Raw genomic sequence first — 25,897 nt, forward strand, 5'->3', positions numbered from 1 at the left:
TATGTGTATATATATATCTATGTATGTGTATATGTATGTATGTGTATGTGTATATATGTATGTATATGTGGGTATATATGTATAATATCTATATAATAATATATACACAGCATACAATTCATAATATGTAGCGACTTCCGAGTATTGGCGCGTAACGTCACGTTCACGTCGGGTAACGTTACGTCATTTATTTATATTTTTGTATTTACTTCCGTTATGATCGACAGAAGAAAACGCTATGTAAAGTTGTCTTAATAATCGTTTACTGAAGAAGGCCTTTGGCCGAAATATTTAATAAAAGAGTAAATGTATGAAGTTTTAATAATTTCCTCCCTCTGGAGATCCAATACATAGAGTAATAATTAACTTTCGCGTACATTTACGTCGTATTTAAATATTATTTATAACGGCGTTAACAGATGGTTTACTATAGTCTTCAAGTTTATCATATTTCAGGGATTCAGTAGTGAACACCTATTCGTGCCCTACCATTATCTCCGAAAGATAACACCCGAATAATAGATAAAAGTATAAAACATGCCTTCCAGTCAACTATGGTATTTTTTTTAAGAGTACAGCCCTTCATGAAACGGTTATTTAGTGTACTGTAACCTTATTAGACGCCCCACCATTACGAATATTCGTATTCAGTTAAGAACATATTGTAAGGAAATTCCTTCTCATTATTCAAATTATATTGCCAATAAATCATATAAAATCGCAATTTATTATCATAATTTGATTTGCAGCGAGTTTTGCATAAATTCTAGTATATTACTTATAGTTCCGCGTCCTCGCTTTGCGTCACGTGATTCAATAAAAAATAGTTGACCTACTCATTTTGAGAAATGACGAGGTATTTAACAATTTAAACCACGCCCCATTAAAGAAATGCAGCCTGCATTCGTTGTTTATTTTCTGTATTTGATGTATTCATTAATTTACTTCAATTTTTTGTATAATCAACCTAACTAATTCGTTGTAAATAAGACATTGACACCAATGAATCTGTCAAAATTTGATTTATTTAACTTGGCCATCGATTTCATTTTCAGTTGTGAATATTGCTTATGTCTTGTCATGCCGTCTGATTGCATGAATGTATAATAAAAATTTATAACACTGCAGTCCATGGCCTTATTTTCAGACTAATGAGTGGACCTACATAACAAAAATGTGAAGTCTGGACACAAGTTTATCATTCATGGACAAAGGTATCGCTATGTTCTTCTCTCAATATTCAGTTCCTCTTACAAATCTAGTGGCTGCATCGTAAACATTTATCTGTACATAGATATTTTCATTACAACAGCATTTAACATGTTGTCGATAAAACTCATTTCGATGAAAGTGTTAACTATTAATAAGGCTCAAAGTCATGGCAGCTGGAATACTAGCCTGATGTTTGACCTTTTGAACTGACTGATTAGACGCAGCGCCCTCACACTACTTTGGGGGAAGGGGTCCGCAGCCCTTAGGAGGGGGAATTTTCGCGGCGTTTCCCATTTTGGGGGATTTTTTCACTTACTCTCTCATTATTACATTTGAACATGTTTGCACTATTATTCATTGCATTTTTCAAAATTTAGTATGTTTGCAAAGATTAAATTGAAATAGAATTGAGATATAATAATCATGAGACACATCGTTCTATTAAAAAAAAAAAGATTTAATAGATTGAGGGCCCTGAGATGGATCTAAGAACTTGCCAATACACATGACACATTATTACTCATTCCAAGAGGCTAAAATGACTGAATTTGTAACAGGTTTTCCCAATATTTCATGGTTTTTGTTAACACTATTAAAGAACAAGAAGCTTTCATTTGAATTGTACCTCATTAAAGGATTTTTCTACCTTAAATTTTGTAAAGTATGTGCTTTTTAGCTAGGCTGTTTTTCGGAGAAAACCCGAGCTATTGTCATAGCCAGCTCGTCCACCGTAGGCGTCGTGCTAAAACCTTAACATTGGCTCTAAAATCAAAGTGCGTCCACCTACAACTTTGAAACTTCATGTGTAGATGCACCTTGATTAGCTCTACATGCCACACCCATTTTGGGGTCACTAGGTCAAAGGTCAAGGTCACTGTGACCTCTAATATAAAACTTAAACAAAAACGTTAACATTGCCTCTAAAATCAAAGTGCTTCCACCTACAACTTTGAAATTTCATATGTAGATGCACCTTGATGAGTTCTACATGCCACACCCATTTTTGGGTCACTAGGTCAAAGGTCAAGGTCACTGTGACCTCTAATATCAAACTCTAACATAGGCTCTAAAATCGAAGTGCTTCCTCCTACAACTTTGAAACTTCATATGTAGTTGCACCTTGATGAGTTCTACATACCACACCAATTTTTGGTCACTAGGTCAAAGGTCAAGGTCACTGTGACCTCTTATATAAAACTTTAACAAAAACCTACTCATTGCCTCTAAAATCAAAGTGCTTCCACCTACAACTTTGAAACTTCATATGTAGATGCACCTTGATGACTTCTACACGCCACACCCATTTTGGGTCACTAGGTCAAAGGTCAAGGTCACTGTGACCTCTAAAAAAAAAAATTCTGACAAGCTTTCGCAGCCGAGCGTGGCACCCGTTATGCGGTGCTGTTGTTGAGTTGTGGCTTCTTTTTGATTCGTGAGTATGAAATTTCTTGATATGACGTTCGCACATGTCAGATGCAGTGTGTTTGGGATTTTTTTCACACAGTCCGTGTCACCTTTGTTATGTTGATCAAAAATGCGTCAAAATGAGTAAATATTTTAATTCATCATAACTCGCTACGTTCTTATCAAATACTTCCTTCTTTATGTATTGTTCATATAGTGTTTCTAAATAACAGAAAATCGTTTTTTTACGAGTATTTTCCATGCTACATTGTCTGTTGACATTTTTTCACAAGAAATTAACCTCTCCTGCAATGTCAGTTTTTTAGGCTTGAAATTGTAACAGCCAATCTGAATCCACGGCTCGACTAGAAGAACCATATTTTTTAAGGTAGCAGTTTTACACTATCAACACAATTGATTATTTTGATGTGAAAAAAATGCAACAAATATAAAGAGCAAAATTAATGTTAATGCTTAAAATTATTCATGGTCATCTATTTATAAAATATTTGTGATGTAACATCTTTGTAAAAAATTACCCACGACTCGAGAGTAATAAGGGCTATACTGTTACAGATGGCTTAAGCATGGATGAGTTTGAAGAATTGGAAAGGGCAGCTCGGGAGAGACAGGAAATTGTGTCCAGATATGACAAGGTAAATCTCTTGGTATGAAATGGTCCTCTTGGTATGACTTGGTATTAAATGTGTTCAATGTAACAAAAACAACAGCATTAAAATGCTCAGTTTTGAAAATGACACATCATCGTCACACATGTAATGTATGATAGAAGAGAAACATGGTCATTTAAATTGCCCACATCTAAATTAATCAAGCCATTAGTAACCAACAGCAGGGGTGTAAGTCAGACTTCAAAAATCTTTTGATGTGAATAACAATAGGGGTCTATTTTTAATTGGTTGAAGCAGCTGCAGTTTTATCGTATTGATATTGAAGAAGACATCAGTCAATACAACTGGAAAATGCAAGCATTAATGACAGAGAATTCTTGCATGTGGAATTCTGGGAGAAATCAAATCTAGGATTGGGAATGGGACTGATATTTAATTGACAGGATAGGGCAAAAAGTCCTGCGAGCGATATGATAACAAGCATGACCAGATATGACAGGTAAATCCCTTGATATAGCAAAATCCTCATAATGTGATACAGTGCATGATCAGATTTGTTAGGTATATACCCTAATATTGCAGAAAAAAACTTGATGTGAGACAGGTCTTGACCAGATATGACAAGCTCATCCCATTTATATATCATAGGCCTTCTTGATATGACACAATTCCAGGACAGATATGAAAAAATAACATTAAGAAAAGGAAAATTGTTCTTCCAGTGGGATTCATTCACAGGTTTTCTAAATTAATAAGTAAAATGCCTCTACCACTCCGCCATTCCAGCATCTTCTTATTGTCAGCATTTTTAACCAAGATGTCAGACAGAAACATTTCAACTGATAAAAATGATTAATGTAGCAAATATTTTTTTTTTCAATTCTTAAATATTCATAAGAATTACTGTTTAGTATATTTTATGTCTCTCTGTTTTTTAACAGCTTTATATACAGTTTTCTTTTAGTTTTGAAATCTGTGACAAAAAATTATCAGTATGTCATTGTGAGTTGATGTCTTTTAATGTTAGTCCTTTGTATGGAAAGCCAAAGGCGTGTTGTGAAGGTTCCTTAGGTTTGATAATAGTAATTTACCAGTTATTGGTGTCTTTTGACAATTCAGAGTGAAATCAAACCCTGTCTACAACATATTAACTTAGTCACTGCATCTTGATTTTATTTAACAAAAATAATTGTGTATTTGTCAAGATAGATCAACAGCAATGTCATTATGGTAGTTGACATTTATTTCCATCTGTATGTCATTGTTTTCCTCAGGGCCGAGAGGAGGGTGCAAAGATAGACCCCTGGGAAGATCCTGCCTTTGAGGTGTACCAAGTCACAGACAGATACGGTTTCATTCAGTATGCAACAGAATTTTATTCAACCAATGGTCCTACTTTTTATGTCCCCCACCCACTATAGTGGGGGACATATTGTTTTTGCCCTGTCTGTTGGTGTGTTTGTTTAACATTTGCCATAACTTTTGCAATATTGAAGATAGCAACTTCATATTTTGCACGCATGTGTATCTTATGAAGCTGCACATTTTGAGTGGTGAAAAGTCAAGGTCAAGATCATCCTTCAAGGTCAGAGGCCAAATATATGGGTCAAAATTGCTCATTTAATGTACACTTTTGCAATATTGAAGATGGCAACTTGATATTTAGCATGCATGTGTATCTCATGGAGCTGCACATTTTGAGTATTGAAAGGTCAAGGTCATCCTTCAAGGTCAAAGGTCAAATATATGGGGACATAGTGTTTCACAAACACATTGCTTGTTTATATTTATTTGGGTTTCATGAAATTCTCTCAGTATCTCATCTTCAAGACAAAAGATTTAAGAAACATTTACAAATTTTGTATATAGTAGATGTTTTTACTTTTTGGTCATTTTTACTTGTGACAACTGTTGGTATGCTTTTCAAAGTTATAAACCCTGGTGTATCATACTTTGCATTACTATTTCTGTTTGACTCCGACATATTCCCATACCATCATACATAATCTGAAAGTTGACATAAGTATCATTACAAATCTTTGTTAACAGTCATTGTGTGTGAACAACAGCAATTTTATCTCAGAAATCATAAGCTTGTATTCTATAAAAAACAATAACAGACAAGGCTATTTACTCAGTTGATTTCTGATGCAATACTATTCTACTGTTTGACATGTATTTTGCATTGTGTATTTCAGTGACAAAGCCTTACCAGCCTTGTCTAGTGCTGCTGAAGCGAAGGTATGTACCATTGTAACATGTCTCAATATAACTAAAATACAGCTTATTGTCCCCTACCGGTGAAACCGGAGGGGACTTATGGTTTGCACTCCGTCTGTCAGTCTGTCTGTCAGTCTGTCTGTCAGTCAATCCGTCACACTTTTCTGGATCCTGCGATAACTTTAAAAGTTCTTCATATTTTTTCATGAAACTTGAAACACGGATAAATGGCAATATGGAGATTATGCACGTCATTTCCTTTTGTTCCTACGTCAAAAATTATGGTTGCTACGGCAAAAAATATATATATAAAATTTTTTACTGACAATAGGTTGAGTTTCACCGGTAGGGGACTATATTGCTTGGCAATCTCTTGTTTTGTTTATGCTGAAAATAAAAGGCAAAACGTCCCTTTGCTGGATTCATGCTCACTTAACGTTGATACTCGGACATCAAAAAACAGAAGTGTACACTCAAAATACCAGTAAATTATTTTACTGGTATTAAATTAAAATAAAATAATATTTACAAAAAATTAATTGAAAAATGAAATTACTGTTCTGACATGTCAATTTTTTTTACTGAAGATATTCTATAACCCAACACCTAAAATAGTTATTGATGATTTTAAGTTTTCTGATGTTTAGTCAAGGATGTTGTCTGTTGAAGGCAAGGAAAACCGAATTGGAGCGTGTTAACAAATGGGTGAAGATGACAAAGAAATGGAAGAGTTACTATCCAGGTGAAAAGGTGAGGTTATCAAACACTTGAGTTAGCATTATTGGAACATATGTTGTTTTTGATTTTTGCATCATATTTTACAGTATTTCCAACTCACATCCTCCCACTTTTCCTAGGTAAGCTGGTTTACCAGTTGAAAGGGCACATAACTGCACTTTATTTGCAAATCCCCAACTTGAATAAAAGGTTGTGAAAGCATATCTATTTGAAACAATTTCATGACAGAGCCCTACACAAGTCTTGTGTCAAGAAGTCCCAGTTTGATCCCCTACACGGGGAGCATTCTCAAGTAATTGCAAGAAAATGACCTGTGTTTCAATATGCCATTATTTATCAGACACTTTAGCTCAGACGTTTCAGTGTAAATGAAACATTACTGTAAACGTGTAGAAATTCGTTGGTATGAAATTTCGTGGTTAAAAAAAAACAACTGATTCATTGACACGTAATTTCGTGGATTTCAATTTTTCGGGGAAGACTGACCGTCATAATAAATAAACTTTTATTAAAACAGCCAGAGTAATAACAAAGCATAATATGCTTATCTGTGTTGACAGAAAGACTTGAGGTTTTTGAGCATTGAAGCTTGAAAGTGTTGTCGATAATTGTCGATAAGAGCGATAAAGCTTGTGGGTCCCTGCTCGCTAATTGCCATCAATGTTGTTTTGACAATATTTTCAATTCTCTCAGCATAATCGGTCCCCTAGTAGTAACAATTGAGTAATAAGGTCCCCTAAATACACGTGTGATAACCGTTATGTCTCTTTTAACTTAAATTGGCACTCATTGACATATGCGATAAATCTGCAAACTGTAAATTTGACGACGTCACGTAAAAGAGAACAATCGTTGACAGAACAGAACAGAACAGAATATTTATTTTGACTTAAGCATAACAAGCTTATCGTCATATACAAATACATGAAAATTTTACAGACATGCTTGCTGGATATAAATAATAATAATGTTCAAATTACATACATCAATTATTATTCACTTATCACTGGAGAGTGAGAGTGCTCTAATTACAAGTTATAATGTGACTTGGAATACAACAACAACAACAACAAAGTAACATGTTACATACATGGTTAATAACAACAAATAACGAGCATGGTACACTCAATTGTTAGTATAAGCTATAGTAGTTCTTAACAAATCATGTGATAATAAACAAATTGTTTTCTCTTTTTTTGAAACATGTTCTACAATAGATTGCTAACTTTCGAAGTGTTGTTTTCTTATTACTATTTAGGAGTTTAATGAATTTTAACATACTAGGTAGGCTTGTAACATGTTGACGTACAGTTTAGTTACTGTGCTTGATTTAAAAAGTATTATTACCCAAACACGTATCAAGAAAACAACATATTGTATTAACTATCATATCTCAATCAAACAATCTCTCTATCAAAATACTACTGTATGAAGTAATTATTACACAAAACAAATATCTCGGATAACCTGACAACATAAGAAAATGTCAGTAATGACATTTGGAAATGACCAATTTCAGGATTAAAAATGTATAAATAATCGTTGGTACTTGAATTCGTGGTTCATCGGACCAACGAAATCCACGAAAATTCATACCACACGAAATGTTATGGTTTAACAGTATTAGATCATACCCTGCTTACTGTTTTCCAGTTGACCCGGCGTGTGTATAAGGGAATCCCGGACAAATTACGAGGCGATGTCTGGAGTAAACTGCTGGGAGTGAGTTTCGTACGCTCTGAACAGGACGGCGTGTACAATGTATGTACAAGAATGATAGATGATATCCCTATCTACCAGAATGATAGATAGAAGATGATATTCCTATCTAAAAAAAAGTGGCGACTTTGAATATTTTTAAGACTAAATTTGACTGTTTTGGCATTAAGAAATCATTTTCAAATCTGAACAGTAAGATTTGAAATCTTGTGAAATGTTAAGACTGTATTTATAATTGTTTGAGAATTTTTGTTGCTACCTGGTGTGAACGATGAAAGGAAAGAGCACTTAGAGGTAGCCCTAAATTTAAATGAAAGGGATGTAGTGTGTGACTGCCTGAGTAAGACTTTGGTCACAAGTTAGTAAAGTGGCATGCTAGTGTTCCAGGGTTTTTTTCCTTTAAGATTTTGCTGTCCTTTTAAACATCACCAGTAGTTTAACTTTGCAGACTTCAGTAATTCTGTACATGATTTTAATGTTGAATTCCAGAGAATGAAGGCTCGAGCAAGGGCTATATCTCCACATATCCGTCAAATAGATCTGGATGTAAACAGAACCTACAGAAATAATACCATGTTCCGAGAACGATATGGTGTCAAGTAAGTTTTCATTACGTCCCCGCTATGCTTATGGCTGATTGGCATGTAGTGTTAGCCATGTGCGTTGTGTTTTTGTGCTTCATTTCGTGTTTAGCATACAAATTTGCCATGCATGGTGAGCTTTCGAAATAAATTGGCACAAAAGATCATTATATCAAGATGACGTGCCATATGTAAAAATAATCTCATTTGGCACTTGAAATTTTCTCATATACCTTATGTGGATTTAGTGAAATTACATGTTTGTGTTCAGCCGATGACTTTGTTGTGCATGATGTGATTTCTTTATAATGTAGCTCAATGATCACCATATCAAGATGATGTATGTCTTTCAACAACCATGTAAGGTCAGGAGGTGTTGTATTGAAATTGGTTTCTTTACAATATCTAGAAAATTCTAAGGATCATGTTAATTATTTTCTGGTTAGTCTCGGCAAAGGAAGACCCCTGACGATTTTCAAATCAAGAGATCGGAGGTGAAGTTTAAATAAACCGTTCTCTCTTTCAGGCAGCAGGCGTTATTCCATGTGCTAGCGGCCTACTCCATGTACAACACAGAGGTGGGCTACTGCCAGGGCATGAGTGAGATAGCCGCCTTGCTTCTTATGTACATGAATGAAGAGGTACGCTCCTCTGTTTGTATGTCACTTGATGGTTGGGCATTAAACTATACTGTCTATTCAATATTTCCATGTTGGGGATTTCTCAATATTAAACATGATTGTTTGACAATATGTGAAAAGAATAATAACGTTTTAAAACATAGTTTGGAGGCTTATGTGGTACAATTGCACCAAACTTTTTTCTTTTTTTTTAGTTCTTAATCTTTAATGCTTTGTCAGTTTGATTTCACTATTGCTTGTCATGGACAAATTTGATGCAGTCCATTTTGTACTCGTGCTTCAAAGTTTAAAAAATATTCATTTTTTGTCAAAAGATAAGATATAATGAAACAATTCCATATCTTTCTGAAATACTCATGGTATTGTGTTTCAACTTTAATTTAGCTGCGTCCTGGCGAAACAGGGTTTAATGCATGTGTGTTCGTGTCTTCCAAGATAAGTCGGTGCTAACTGCATCAGGGATGACACTTTTGTCTAAACTGGAATATTTGTAAGAGGAGAGTTCATTTTAAATGAAAAAAATCCATAAAAGCGAAAGTGGACAATACTTTACGCACATGCTCTCCGTGTTGGTTTCCGACAACACAATTTAATCTCATTTAATTCACCCTGTGCTGTCTGTATTTACAGGATGCTTTCTGGGCTTTGTCTCAGCTGTTCACAGATAAAAGACACGGAATGCATGGTAAGTTATCACAGTTGATCAGCTGACGGTAATGTATCAATGGCGCTCGAAATTCAACCATTTATTATTTCAGTTTTCTGCGTCTAGAAATGTCTCACAAGCACCAAAAACTGATCAAGTCAGTTAATCTATTTTGGTTTCAGAAGATCATGTACTAGTGACACATTTTTAGCTCGACTATTATATATGAAATATATATAGTGGAGCTATCCTACTCACCCCGGCGTAGGCGTTTCCGTTCCGTTAGCGTGCAAATGTTGTAGTTTTCATACTACCCCAATTATTTTCATTGTCCCTTGACATATTGCTTTGATATTTTGCATACTTGTTGACCAACATGATGCCAACCTATAAACAAGAGCAGACAACTCTATCAAGCATTTTGTCATAATTATGGCCCCTTTTCCACTTAGAATATGCAGCAAATGTTAAAGTTTTCATACTACCCCATTTATTTTCATTGTCCCTTGACATATTGCTTTCATATTTTGCATACTTGTTAACCAACATCACCCCAACCTATAAACAAGAGCAGACAACTCTTATCAAGCATTTTGTCATAATTATTGGACCTGTTATACTTAGAATATGCATATTATTGATAAATCTATGTTAAAGTTTGCGTACTACCCCAAATATTTCCTATATCCTTTGAAATATTGCTTTTAAAGGTTGCATACTTGTTTACCAACATGACCCCAACCTATAAACAAGAGCAGACCACTGTATCAAGCATTTTGAAATAATTTTGGCCCCTTTTACACTTAGATAATTGAACATTTTGCTTAAAATTTAAATTGCCATAACTTCTTTATTTAATTTTATGATCACATTTTATTATTACTTTGACAAAACAACACTTACCTGAATACCACAATGGATTCCACCCAAATAATACCCCACGCCCCTACCCAGAATCCCTCCCCCCCCCCAATCCCCCCCCCCCAAATTTTTTTTTTTTTTTTAAACATCATCTGATAAATTACCACACCCCACATTAAACCCCCCTCTCACCCCCCTACCCCCCCCCCCACCTCCCCCCCCAATTTTTTTGACATCATCTAATAAATAACCCCACCCCACATTATACCCCCCCCCCCCAACCTCCCCCCCCCCAATTTTTTTTTTTTAACATCATCTAATAAATTACCCCACCCACATTATACCCCCCTCTTACCCCCTACCCCCCCCCCCCCCCACAACAATGTTTTTTTCCTTTTTTTATTTTTTTTTGAAAGGTCATCTAATAAATGACCACACCCCACATTATACTCCCTCTCAACCCCCCTCCCCCCCCCCCCAATTTTTTTTTTTTTCCTTTTTTTATTTTTGAAAGATCGTCTAATAAATTATTGATTATGAACAATTTCCCCATGATGGCTTAAGTTATACTGTCAAGCACTAGAATAGTCGAGCGGGCTGTCCTCTGACAGCTCTTGTTGTAATTATAATTCATATATTCGTATTGAAATTAGTACTTCATGTGAGAGAGCAGTCAACCTTTTGCCTGTTAAAGGTAAGGAAGCACAGTGTGTTAACAACATCTAGAGCATAAACCGCTAAATACAATTATAAGACTAAATTTCATGCCAGGGCTTAAATAGCTCTAGAACGAAAAAAGCAAGTATAATCCACTGCATTTATTCTTGTTCGTATTGCAGGCTTCTTTATTCAGAGCTTTCCAAAGCTCATGAGATTTCAAGAACACCATGACAACGTTTTGAAAAAATTCCTTCCCAAGATTCGAAAGCACCTGGTGAGTGTTGATCTTTCTCAGCTTTCCTCTGTGTTTGTAGTTGTCAGGTATGCATTCAAGCTTGGCAGGTGTCAGTTACTGGCATAATTATGTGCACTTAATGCTTGTTAACAGCTTTGAAGTGTTGTTGCTCATTTAAAGGGTGTTTTCTCTTTTTAGCTCATCTATTTTTTGAAAAAAAATTATGAGCTATTGTCATCACCTTGGCGTCGGCGTCGGCGTCCGGTTAAGTTTTGCGTTTAGGTCCACTTTTCTCAGAAAGTATCAATGCTATTGCATTCAAACTTTGTCCACTTACTAACTATCATGAGGGGACTGGGCAGGCAAAGTTAGATAACTATGGCGTGCATTTTGACAGAATTATGTGCCCTTTTTATACTTAGAAAATTGAAAATTTTGGTTAAGTTTTGTGTTTAGGTCCACTTTTTTCAGAAAGTATCAATGCTATTGCATTCAAACTTGGTACACTTACTAACTATCATGAGGGGACTGGGCAGGCAAAGTTAGATAACTATGGCGTGCATTTTGACAGAATTATGTGCCCTTTTTATACTTAGAAAATTGAAAATTTTGGTTAAGTTTTGTGTTTAGGTCCATTTTATTCCTTAAGTATCAAAGCTATTGCTTTCATACTTGAAACACTTACTAACTATCATAAGGGGACTGTGCAGGCAAAGTAATGTAACTCTGACTGGCATTTTTACAGAATTATGTGCCCTTTTTATACTTAGAAAATTGAAAATTTGGTTATGTTTTGTGTTTAGGTCCACTTTATTCCTACAGTATCAAAGCTATTGCTTTCATACTTGCAACACTTATTAACTATCGTAAGGGGACTGTGCAGGCAAAGTTATGTAACTCTGACTGGCATTTGGACGGAATTATGGGCCCTTTATACTTAGAAAATTGAAAGTTTGGTTAAGTTTTATGTTTTGGTCCACTTTACCCCTAAAGTATCATAGATATTGCTTTCATACTTGGAACACTTGCAAACTGTCATAAGGGTACAGTAAAAGGACAAGTTGCATAACTCTGGATGTCATTTTTACGGAATTATGGCCCTTTTTTGACTTAGTAACTTTGAATATATGATTAAATTTTGTGTTTCGATCCACTTTACTTCTTAAGTATCAAGGCTATTGCTTTCAAACTTTAAAAACTTTCATGCTATCATGTGGTTACTGTATCTGGCAAGTTGAATTTTACCTTGACCTTTGAATGACCTTGACTCTCAAGGTCAAATTATTAAATTTTGCTATAATTGCAATAACTTCTTTATTTATGATAAGATTTGATTGATACTTTGACAAAACTACTCTTACCTGACATACCACAATAGACTCCACCCAAACAATCGCCCGTGCCCCCCGAATCCCCCCCCTATTTTTATTTTTTTTAAGATCATCTCACAAATGACCACCACACTCTCACACTAAACCCCCCCCCCACCCCACCCCCTCCCCAAATTTTTTTTTTTAAAGGTTAAAAAACAAAACTATTTATTTTGATTATTTTATGTTTGAAATACCGTCCAACCATCGCACCCAAGAATCCCCACCCCCCTCCCCCCCACCCCCCACCCGAATCTCCCCCCCTAATTTTTTTTTTTTTTTTTTTTTTTTTTAAGATCATCTCACAAATTACCACCACACCCTCACACTATACCCCCCACCTCACCCCCCCCCCCCCAATTTTTTTTGGAAACTGTTAAAAAACACAAATATTTATTTTTATTATTTTATGTTTGAAATACCCTCCAACCATCGCACCCAAGAATCCCTACCCCCACCACCCCCCCACCCCCCGAATTTTTTTTTTTTCCTTTTTTTTTTGCATTTTTGGAACATAATGTAATAAATGTCCACACCCCCACACAATGCACCCCTCTTCACTCCACCCCTCCCTCCTTTGTGATTGAAAATGAGAGTCCCTTCACCTTTAAAAAGGAAATAGATGAGCGGTCTGCACTCGCAAGGCGGTGCTCTTGTTTAAAGTTTTAAAATACCGTTGTTTTTTTTACAATTATAAGTTTATATTAATTTAAATATAAAGACTGGTGTATTACATTACTTGAAAAAAGTTCATATTTTCAGTATATTCAGTAGTAAAATTTTGCGAAAACAGGTGACATAAAGATATACACACTATAAATAACGCAAGTAGATCGATCATTTTATATATGAAATATATACAATTCACTATGCATGCACAATTTTCATTCCTCGGTTTACCACGTGACGATGATGATCAATCTACTTGCGTTATTTATAGTTAACTAGTAGCTACCTGCTACACATACCCAGTAAAATTTTAACTGAATATACTGAAAATATGAAAACTTAACAACTTTTTTCAAGTAATGTAATATACATGTCGTGATATTTTAATCAATTTAAACTAATTATTGTAAAAAAAATACGGTATTTTAAAACTTTTATTTTTTTCGTCAATCTGGTTGACGGTCCCTTTAAGAAAGGCTTTAGTTGGGACAACATATAATTGACAGCTGTAAGTTAACTGTTCTGATTTTTTTTGCACAGTCAATATCGCTTTGATTTTAAGAAAAAGAGCCATTGGATGCTGAAAAACAAGACTTGACCCTAGTCCTAGTCATCCACTCATGTTAACCCCTGCTTGAACAGAAATTTGCTATTGAAAATATTGGCATATTTTAGTCAGTGGTGTATTATCCACTACTTTAATTGCTTGTGTATATGCACATCTGGATTGAATGATGATCTCTCTACAGGAGAAGGAAGGCATCGACTCAGGGCTGTACACCATTAAGTACTTTCTGCAGTGTTTTCTGGACAGGGTTTGTACAGTTTAATATGTTGTTTTGTCATTGTATGGGTCTATCATTATGGGTTATGGAGTCAACAAAACTTGGATTCTGCAACTATGGCATAGAAATTAAACAACCTGTATTATAAAATATGTATAACCTGTTAGAAAACTTGATTAAGCATATTTGGGAATTAGTCATGGAATTATTTCTAAGTGTTGTAGGCCAGTATTCAATGCACTAGTTGTACATCTGTTAAAAATTAAGTTGAAATATTCTTTGCCAAATCCAGAGCGCTTTGCTTACAACTGGGGCAAATAATTATCATTTCAACAATATTTAGCTGATTCAATTATTTTTATGAAAAGTAAGTTTAGCAAGTGTAGGAAGACTAGCCATAGACTAAGAAATTTTAATATGCTTTTAAGGGAAAATTAATTTCCTTCAGTTTTCCCAATTTGAATTGGTTGACATTTGTTTGTTACAATACATGTTATGGGTGCAATTATTACCATGCATGTTCTGGTTGGCATGGTTGCACAACACATTGTTACCGTGGTTACAAACATTTATTGTCCCCTACCGGTGAAACTGGAGGGGTCTTATGGTTGCGCTCTGTCCATCAGTCAGTCAGTCTGTCTGTCCCACTTTTCTGGATCATGCAATAACTTTAAAAGTTCTGCATATTTTTTCATGAAACTTGAAACATGGACAGATGGCAATAAGGACATTATGCATGTCATTTCATTTTGTTCCTATGTCAAGAATTCTGGTTGCTATGGCAACAAATAAATATAAATAAAAAAGTCTGAAAATAGTGGAGTTTCACCGGTAGGGGACCATATTGCTTGGCAATCTCTTGTTTTCCATGGTTACAATATGAGTCTGGGTAGCTATGGATAGAAAATGTGATCTGGTTGCCATGGTTACAGATGCCGTTCACACTGACCCTGCGGGTTTGGGATGTGTACATGCTGGAGGGCGAGAGGGTTCTGACTGCCATGAGCTACACCATCGTAAAACTGCACAGACGTACGTACATGCACTGCCTTGTAGATAAAATACATGTTGTGACCCTAAGATGTTTGATAAGCTTTTTTTAATTGAATTTTCAATGGAAATCTGTTAAATTGATAATTTTCCATCTAAATGAAGAAAAAAGTTGTTCATCATCAATTTTAAGCTCAGCTGTTTTTGGAGAAAACCTGAGGTATTGTCAAAGCGTCCGCCGTGCTAAAACCTTGACATTTTGCTCTAAAATCAAAGTGCTTCCACCTACAATTTTGAAACTTCATATGTAGAAGCACCTTGATGAGTTCTACACGCCACACCCTTTTTTGGGTCACTAGGTCAAAGGTCAAGGTCACTTCTGACGAGCTTTAATTTATTCAAAACTGCACCCACAGCCGAGCGTTGGCACTCGCTGTTACAGGCCATTTTCACCCCCTGGCCACTTTTTTTCTCTGGGAAAAAATGGACTAGTCCTTTTTTATGCCCCCTTCGAAGAAGAGGGGGTATATTGTTTTGGGCCTGTCTGTCATTCTGTCCCAAAACTTTAACCTTGGTTAAAGTTTTGCGATAACTTTTTAAATATTGAACATAGCAACTTGATATTTGGCATGCATGTGTATCTCATGGAGCTGCACATTTTGAGTGGTGAATGGTCAAGGTCATCCTTCAAGGTCAAAGATCAATTATATGGTTCAAAATCGCTCATTAAATGTACACTTTTGCAATATTGAAGATAGCAACTTTATATTTGGCATGCATGTGTATCTTATTGAGCTGCACATTTTGAGTGGTGAAAGTTCAAGGTCATCCTTCAAGGTCAAATGTCAAATATATGGGGACATAGTGTTTCACAAACACATCGCTTGTTGTAGTTAAAATTTGCAAAGCATATCTGCCATCTTTTGAGTATTTACCATTATATACAGTTACGGAAAAGAGAGTTTTCTTTCTTGATTTATTGCTTAATTCAATGTTCTTGAAATGTTAAATACATGTAATTGCCAGCTTCCACCCTTTTTAGATTATAAACGTTTTACATGCTTTAATCAAAACTTAAACTCAAAATTTTCTGTCTCAGCTTGTATTTTGATGCTACACCTGTGACTACGACCAAGTTTTTCATATATAATTTAACAAGATCATATAATTTAATTGAGTAATTTATGATTGGTGGGAAAGATGTTAGGGATTTGTAACTACTCTCAAAATCAGTTGTAAAACTTATCATGTAAATTGTTTTCAGTTGGACTACAGTAGTCTTTAAGGTTTCTAGGTGTTGTACCATTTGCAACTGATTGCGACACTATACAGTTGACTTTGCATTTCCTAACTGAATTAATAGGGAAGATCCGTAAACACAAGATGGACACGCTGCTGACGTTCTTCCAGACTGACCTAGAGGCAGACTTTGGTTATGATGATGATACAGTCATGGATCAGCTACAGGTAAATTGGTCCCTGGTATGGTTATAAAACAATATAATTTTGAGTTATTGTTGTTTATCAACCAATTTACCATTATTTGGCATTCAAATGCTTCTTGGTGACTGCAATGAGGATGTTAGCGAATTAGTTAAATAGCCATCAATTAGAAAAACTAACAGTTGTTTATTGGCTGATAAATAATGATAATTCAGTAGTTAATAGTCCCCAACTGGTGAAACAGAAGAGGGACTTATGGTTTGCGCTCTATGCGTTTGCTTGTTATTGCATAGTTTAATGGTATTAGTAATACATTTTTTTTTCCAAAGGAGAATTTATTACTATGGAAATTTTGATCTCCATCTTGTTTTCATTATTATTGGACCAATTAAGTAGTATTTGAAAACAACTTAATAAAAAAACATTAGTTTTGTCAGAAGTAAAGCAATCGCTAAAAATCACTATTGTACTATAATCTTCAATATTTATTGTCAGCAGGAATTTGGTACAAGTCTATTTGTACAGAAATGTTGGTAATAGTATCAAATGTTGTATTAATTTTCATGCTAGGTTGCCATGGAAGAACTGAAGAAAGCCAAAATGGATGTACCACCACCGGGCAAGGCAAATGAACTTCCTACCCTTCCCTTCGGCCTAGAGATCCAGCCTAGTATACAGGAGATCATAAACCGACGAAAAGATGAGACTTTTGACGAGCATTTCAGAAAGAGCACTATTAAGAGTAGCGGGAAAGCCGCATATTACCGAAAACGCGGTCTTCACGCCACACCAGAAAGTGGTCGCGGTTCTGACACAAAGTCCCTTCAGTCCAATCGTCTTTCAGAATACTCAGGGGGGGATCTTTCCTCGTTTTACGATACAGCCGCCAACTCCAGATTATCGTTCGCGGAACAGAGTTCAAAAACGTCTCCCAAAAGTTCTCGGACTTCCTTTGCTGAAGGTTCTGACGTCGGCAGTGTCGATCTGGCCATTTCCAGACATACCCCAGTCACTCTCAATGAAGATGATATGGAGATAGAAAGTGAATTAGAGAAACTAAATTACGAAGATCGCGATAGATTGCGCAATGAGAATTCCACCCTTACCCGCGAGATTACCCTAGAAAACATTCAAGCCCTTCATGCTGAGAAACCCCCGTCAAGAGCTTCTGACTATGACAATATGAGCGAGAAGCATTCATTGGTTAATGGTAATGGTGATTTAAATGAGAACGCGCATACTATCATGGATTATGATTACATCGACCCCCCTATAGAACTCCCTGTTGAGCACGTTAAGCAGATCCCCGTGCACTATCAGATACCAGTCGTACACGAACTGCCTGTAAAGCACGTCAAGCAGCCTGTACCTGTGAGTATATCAGTCAGAAATGACAGAGAAAATGTGTTGCCAGTCGTTGAGAATGTGTGGGTGGAAAGGAAGGAGAACCGTGTGGTTGAAACGAAGGCATCAGTGGAGGTGACTTCTAATGAGTATGAAACTAGTTCTCAGAATTTCAGTGGATCACAGCAAGGCAAATCGTCGTCATCCAGTCGAAAACGTTCTAGTCCAGGCCATGGGCCAAGCCCAAACAAGACTGGTTCACAAAAGGCAAAAACCAGTCACAGCAGCCCAAATACTCCGACTTACGTGGTTGAAAATGGGAGCAGCCTAATGCCGACACCAAAATTTGTGTCTTCGCTTCAGATACGACGTCAGCCGAATATCCCCCAAGAACAGGTAAATGGTTACAGCACGCGTCTGGATTACTCAGATCAACAAATGCAAGCTTCTCGGAGGCAGCAGCCAGCATCCAAAAGGGAAATAATTGTGCATCATCTATGATCTATAATAGTTCAAATTACCTTGGTGTTTTAGAATTGTCATATATTGGAGAAAACATGTATTTCTGAGAAATTATATCAATATACACAGTGTATTTTAGAAATACTGCTTGTTTGGTTGGATATTTCCAATATTATATTGTGTCATGTGTACTTTATACATCTGTTGTAATTTGTAAAATTTAGTCAATTTAAAAAGTTCCTTTTAACATCACTAATTTTGTAGTGAATGTTTCAGGAAAATCAATTGTAATTTGTAAAATTTTGTAAATTTAATCCTGATAATCAAGTTATACAGTTTTCTGTAGGAAATCAATAAATTTGTTTTGAATCATGATCTATCAATCAATTATAAAACTATATTCAGAGGTAAGCTGTTTCATATGGCTAATGTCTAAATTTATATTTCAAGGTGTTGGGATATAACAATGTGAATAATATATTGATATTCATTTTAAGAGTGCTAAATGTTACTAAAACAATATACACATAAGTGCTCTTTCTTTTATAATTATTACAATATTTGATTGTTCCAATAAGATTGTGTAGTTTCATTACTGTTGGAAACAATCAAGATGACATTTATTAGCTCATCTATTTTTTGAAAAAAAATGAGCTATTGTCATCACCTTGGCGTCTGCGTCGGCGTCGGCGTCCGGTTAAGTTTTGCGTTTAGGTCCCTTTTTCTCAGAAAGTATCAATGCTATTGCATTCAAACTTGGTACACTTACTTACTATCATGAGGGGACTGGGCAGGCAAAGTTAGATAACTCTGGCGTGCATTTTGACTGAATTATGTGCCCTTTTTATACTTAGAAAATTGAAAATTTTGGTAAAGTTTTGCGTTTAGGTCCACTTTTTTCAGAAAGTATCAATGCTATTGCATTCAAACTTGGTACACTTACTTACTATCATGAGGGGACTGGGCTAGCAAAGTTAGATAACTCTGGAGTGCATTTTGACAGAATTATGTGCCCTTTTTATACGCCCGTATAAAATACGGGACGTATTATGTGAAACCCCTTGGCGGGCGGGCGGGCGGCGGGCGGAAGGCATCACTTTGTCCGGACTCTAATTCAAATTGTATTCATCTGATCTTCACCAAACTTGGTCAGCAGTTGCATCTAGTTGATATCTAGGCCAAGTTCGAATATGGGTCATGCCGGGTCAAAAACTAGGTCATAGGGTCAATAAGTGCATTTTCAAAGGGGCCACTTTGTCCAGACTCTATTTCAAATTGTATTCATCCGATCTTCACCAAACTTGGTCAGCAGTTGCATCTAGTTGATATATAGGCCAAGTTCGAATATGGGTCATGCCGGGTCAAAAACTAGGTCATAGGGTCAATTAGTGCATTTTCAACGGCGCCACTTTGTCCGGACTCTAATTCAAATTGTATTCATCCGATCTTCACCAAACTTGGTCAGTAGTTGCATCTAGTTGATATCTAGGTCAAGTCCGAATATGGGTCATGCTGGGTCAAAAACTAGGTCAAAGGGTCAATTAGTGCATTTTACTTTGTCCGGACTCTAATTCAAATTGTATAAATCTTATCTTCACCAAACTTGGTCAGTAGTTGCATCTAGTTGATATCTAGGCCAAGTTCGAATATGGGTCATGCCAGGTAAAAAACTAGGTCATAGGGTCAATTAGTCCATTTTCAACAGCGCCACTTTGTCCGGACTCTTATTCAAATTGTATTCATCCGATCTTTACCAAACTTGGTCAGTAGTTGCATCTAGTTGATATCTAGGTCAAGTTCGAATATGGGTCATGTCGGGTCAAGAACTAGGTCATAGGGTCAATTAGTGCATTTTCAACGGCGCCACTTTGTCCGGACTCTAATTCAAATTGTATTCATCCGAAACTTTTAAACAACTTTTATCCTGCGTCAAAGTGGTATGGGGGTATATTGCTTATTTCCAAAACAAATACATCAATCATCAGTGTATCATCTCCAATGGCACACGAATCGGGCGTATATTGCTCCGTCATGCGGCGCTCTTGTTATACTTAGAAAATTGAAAATTTTGGTTAAGTTTTGTGTTAAGGTCCATTTTATTCCTTAAGTATCAAAGCTATTGCTTTCATACTTGCAACACTTACTAACTACCGTAAGGGGACTGTGCAGGCAAAGTTATGTAACTCTGACTGGCATTTGGACGGAATTATGGGCCCTTTATACTTAGAAAATTGAAAGTTTGGTTAAGTTTTGTGTTTTGGTCCACTTTACCCCTAAAGTATCATAGATATTGCTATGATACTTGGAACACTCGCAAACTATCATAAGGGTACAGTAAAAGGACAAGTTGCATAAATCTGGATGTCATTTTTACGGAATTATGGCCCTTTTTTGACTTAGTAACTTTGAATATATGGTTAAATTTTGTGTTTCGATCCACTTTACTTCTTAAGTATCAAGGCTATTGCTTTCAAACTTCAAATACTTTCATGCTATCATGAGGTTACTGTACCTGGCAAGTTGAATTTTACCTTGACCTTTGAATGACCTTGACTCTCAAGGTCAAATTATTAAATTTCTCTAAAATTGCCATAACTTCTTTATTTATGATTAGATTTGATTGATACTTTGACAAAACTACTCTTACCTGACATACCACAATAGACTCCACCCAAACCATCGCCCGTGACCCCCCCCCAACCCCCCCCCCCCCTATTTTTTTTTTTTTTTTTTTTTTTTTTAAGATCATCTCACAAATGACCACCACACCCTCACACTATACCCCCCCCCCCCCCCCCACCCCACCCCCTCCCCAATTTTTTTTTTAAACGGTTAAAAAACCAAAACTATTTATTTTGATTATTTTATGTTTGAAATACCGTCCAACCATCGCACCCAAGAATCCCCCCCACCCCACCCCCCCCCCTCCCCCCACCCAAATCCCCCCCCCCTATTTTTTTTTATTATTTTTTTTTTAAGATCATCTCACAAATTACCACCACACCCTCACACTATACCCCCCACCTCACCCCCCCCCCCCCCCCCCATTTTTTTTATGAAACAGTTAAAAAACAAATATTTATTTTTATTATTTTATGTTTGAAATACCGTCCAACCATCGCACCCAAGAATCCCTACCCCCACCCCCCCACCCCCCGATTTTTTTTTTCCTTTTTTTCGCATTTTTGGAAGAAAATGTGATAAATGTCCACACCCCCACACAATGCACCGCTCTTCACTCCACCCCTCCCTCCTTTGTGATTGAAAATGAGAGTCCCTTCACCTTTAAAAAGAAAATAGATGAGCGGTCTGCACCCGCAAGGCGGTGCTCTTGTATTTTATTACGCACCATGGCTGTGGTATTTTATTGTTTTCAGTGCCACTGTTCATTGAAGATATCAATCATGACAAAGTTATTAATTGCTAAGTGCTTTTAGAAAATAACCAAGAAGGGTTGAAGTATGGAAGTATGTTCCATGTAATTGGAAAAGGTTATAACATACCGAGGAAATATTATCATGATTGTAAACAGAATTATGTTTTGTGAGAATCCTATCCCTCTCTTATTGATAGTGCAAAAAAGGAAAACAAATACAAAAGAAAAGTACGTTTGTATTCATTTAAAGTATTACAATTTCCATCTTGCATCTAGCAGTATTTCTCCATTATCATTAAATCAGCTTTTATCACATTTTAATAGTCGTAGTAAAAGGCCTACACAATAGTTCAAAGAATTAATCTCAATATTGTGGATTGAGAGTGAACTGATGTATCTGCTTATGATTTATGTTTCATATACAGCAGGTTTCTTATAGTTTTGCAAATTTAAGTTGTTACATTTTAACCTTACAATTCCTCGGCTCTTGCTGTAGTCAAATAAGATAGGGCCATAATTTTATTTACCAAAAATAATTGCTGAAAGTGCTGATAAATACATGACTTTTTAAGCCATTTTGGAAAATGTGTGTTTTGATAAAGTCTAATTATGTTTTATATTTGACCTAGACTCGAGACTATTTACTTGAAGTAGAAAAGATCTATAAGATTGCCTAGTATTGCATATGTAAATGTCCTTGTCTGTGACTTAATATGTATCAATGACATTGTACATTTACATTGTACATTGAAATTTACGGTACTCATGTACCCGTAATATTATTCTCTCATGTACTTTGTATGCAATATATATTGCAGTAAACAGAGAATAGTATTTATAACTTTTGAATTTGCTGGTTTCATTGTTCACATGTATCATTTCACTGTAGTGCAATAGGCAGAATATTTGTACATATGCATGTGTTCGGTGTTGATTAGATATAGCACTAGATATATATGTGTATATTTATGCTACTGGTTTGGACCTAAGGAGTGCTCAGTTTAAAAATATATACTAGTATATTTATATATATTGTTCAAATAGCTAGCAAAGAAAACGTTCTAATGTAACTCTGATCGTAATTTCATCACATGTGTGTACAGTTTGTTGTGACAGTGTGTCCCTCTTGCATAAGCAGAGATGTTAGTCCCTTGCCTAATTGTGGTGCATTTGTAATCGGAGCTTTTTTTAAAGATCTGGGACCTGTCTCATTGCACATTGTAGGGAAGATATAAATTTTAATGAAGCACAAATGCTTAAAGCATGAACATCTATGATAACTTTATATGAGTAAAATTATGTTTTACTTCGTTTTTTCCATGTACTAGTATTTTTGTAGGATGATACTGACCTTATGTGTCTATTTTATGTCAATTTTTTTTATTATACCAGAGTCGATTAAGCTTAAGTAAATGCGATATTTTGTTAAAATATAGGTTTACAAGTGGTAAAGGGTTCCAAAAACTCATAGGTACCCAGTTCCCAATATAATCAACTTTGGGGGAAATGTGAATATAATTTCAAATACATTTTGCTTGGAAGTGTACGCTTCCAGGGATCTGTTATTTGAGGTTGACACAACCATGAATTTATGTTGTAGCCCATAATATGGGTATTTGCAAAGGACATGTTTTGGAGTGATCACAGTTTTAGTGTTTTTCACATATTTGCAACAGGGTTAGTTGCAGGGCTAACTAAATGAAAATTGGTATCTTTGTTTATTACTTTTATGTTTTGGGCAAATAATTCTTATTAACATATTTTACTGCATCAGCACCGTTGGAAAAAAAATGTCGATATTTCTTGATTTGTCCCATCGGCTGCTAAAATAAGCTTCAATGTATGTGTTCATGTGTAATCATATGCTTAATTGCTAATTAAGAAAAAAATAAAGAGAATATTTAGGTTTAGGTGCAGTAGAATATAATGTTTCAAAGGCACAACATGTGTTCAGGTGAAATGCATTTTTGTTACATGTTTGGTTTTAGGTAAATGGTTTATTCTCACTGATCATTCATTAGAAGAATCTTTATTTTTGTTTATTTTATGTATTGATGTTGCCAAATGTATAAATTATTTTATTTTGTTGTTGTTTTTCGTTCTGTTTTCTGTTCAAATATTTTGTTGCACTATATATGACATAACATGCAGATGTAAGAAACATTTAAATGCTAAAATATCTGCGGTTCTCTCATATACTCAAGGTTTTATGTTTTAATTCATTCAAAATATACCATGCTTTTGTATAAAACAGAAACAATTTTGTGTGTCAACAAATCAAAGTTTGGCCCTCCAAAAATGTAGTTTCCAAAATTAATCATGTTCAATCGTTTTAGTATTGTTTTTATCTTCTTTTACAGTCAGCTTTTGTTTCATGAAGTTAAATAACCAAACTTAACTTCAGTTAAGTTTTTAAGTATATGTTTGAATTGTAAACCTAATACCATATTACTATCACCATTCTTATTATGTTTAATAATCATCCTTGCTTATATACCACTATGTCAGCAATGTCACACTGTGTTATATGTAAATGCCTCTTGTGTAAAACACATAAACCATAACAACACAAGTGATATATTAATTTACAATTAAGCTCATATCTGCTGTACCTAATATTTCTAATGCTCATAAAATTAGACCATTTGGACTATTATAAACATATCAAAGCAAACATTGGCCCATGTTTAAAGATGTTTGGTGGGCAATTTACTATCCTTTTTTTGTCACAGGACTTCCAAAAAAACTTCACCAGATAGGACATTAAACTTCCAATATCCAACATTCGGAGGTTATAATTTTAATCTCGACTATTATATCGTCGCTGTCGTTCTCAAACCTCGTAGCTACAAAATGCCAACTTTTCAGGAGAGAGAAAAAATCGTCTCATTTTTTTATAACGATGTTTTAGAAATTGAAATTCTGTAAAAATACCAAACAAATGAAGCTGCAAATACGGTATAAGCCGTAGACGCGTAAGTCATACTGATAAGTCATACTGACAGTCAGACATGGTAGCTACGATATTTTGTCACCACAGTTTTGTCATTTTTATGAGGTACGACAATTCGTCCTGATAAGAAACCTCGTAGTTGCAAATAAAAAAAAATATATAAACGTTTTTGTCAAATTTGTCCAAACAAAACGACGTACCTAAAGGTGAAATGGGGTCGCTACGACTTTTCGCCGGGAAAAAAGCCAACAATCAATCTACAACATTTCGTCACGTGGCTTTTTCAAGGGCTCTGATTGGCCTAGAGCTACGAGATATAACACAAAACACGCGCCAGACTTAATATATTCGGAAAAGACGAAAAAAATATTTTGAAAATTTTGGAGCTACGAGGTTTGAGAACGACAGCGACGATATATGAAATATATATAGTGGAGCTATCCTACTTACCCCGGCGTGAGCGTCTGCGTTAGCGTGCAAATGTTAAAGTTTTCGTACTACCCCAAATATTTTCTTTGTCACTTGACATATTGCTTTCATATTTTGCATACTTGTTTACCGACATGACCCCAGCCTATAAACAAGAGCAGATAACTCTATCAAGCATTTTGTAAGAATTATGGCCCCTTTTCCACTTGGAATATGCAGCAAATGTTAAAGTTTGCGTACTACCCCAACTATTTTTAATGTCCCTTGACATATTGCTTTCATATTTTGCATACTTGTTAACCATTATGACCCCAACCTATAAACAAGAGCAGACAACTCTATCAAGCATTTTGACAGATTTTTGCCCCTTTTATACTTGGAATATGCATATTATTGATAAATCTATGTTAAAGTTTGCGTACTACCCCAAATATTTCCTGTGTCCCTTGACATATTGCTTTCATATTTTGCATACTTGTTTACCAACATGACCCCAACCTATAAACAAGAGCAGACAACTGTATCAA

The 25,897-nt window shown here is 35.6% G+C and overlaps 1 protein-coding gene across 4 annotated transcripts; it reads left to right on the forward strand.

Annotated features, from left to right (window-relative positions):
* Positions 1-115: 115 nt before the first annotated feature.
* LOC127851336 (USP6 N-terminal-like protein) lies at positions 116-19,632 on the forward strand. 4 transcript variants are annotated; one of them, XM_052385060.1, is made up of 16 exons: positions 116-308; positions 1,148-1,214; positions 2,935-3,004; positions 3,193-3,272; positions 4,523-4,608; positions 5,447-5,489; positions 6,138-6,218; positions 7,860-7,967; positions 8,415-8,524; positions 9,033-9,147; positions 9,778-9,832; positions 11,494-11,588; positions 14,338-14,403; positions 15,306-15,405; positions 16,727-16,830; positions 17,377-19,632. In XM_052385060.1, the coding sequence occupies exons 4-16, from the start codon at positions 3,204-3,206 to the stop codon at positions 18,649-18,651; spliced, it is 2,307 nt and encodes a 768-aa protein (XP_052241020.1). In that variant the 5' UTR covers positions 116-308; positions 1,148-1,214; positions 2,935-3,004; positions 3,193-3,203; the 3' UTR covers positions 18,652-19,632. The 4 variants fall into 4 exon arrangements, with proteins under 4 accessions (XP_052241020.1, XP_052241017.1, XP_052241019.1 ...); XM_052385061.1 differs by lacking the exon at positions 116-308 and adding an exon at positions 810-856; XM_052385057.1 differs by lacking the exon at positions 2,935-3,004 and having other exon boundaries at positions 17,377-19,631.
* The last annotated feature ends 6,265 nt before the right edge of the window (positions 19,633-25,897 follow it).

Source organism: Dreissena polymorpha, chromosome 11 (genome assembly GCF_020536995.1).
Source record: "Dreissena polymorpha isolate Duluth1 chromosome 11, UMN_Dpol_1.0, whole genome shotgun sequence".
NCBI lineage: Eukaryota > Metazoa > Mollusca > Bivalvia > Myida > Dreissenidae > Dreissena > Dreissena polymorpha.

Bases quoted from the DNA above. Each gene is read 5' to 3' on its own strand.
- LOC127851336 (XM_052385057.1), top strand. The intron at 5,490-6,137 runs GTATGTACCATT...TGTCTGTTGAAG, and splicing joins CTAGTGCTGCTGAAGCGAAG to GCAAGGAAAACCGAATTGGA. The intron at 9,833-11,493 runs GTAAGTTATCAC...TTCGTATTGCAG, and splicing joins TAAAAGACACGGAATGCATG to GCTTCTTTATTCAGAGCTTT.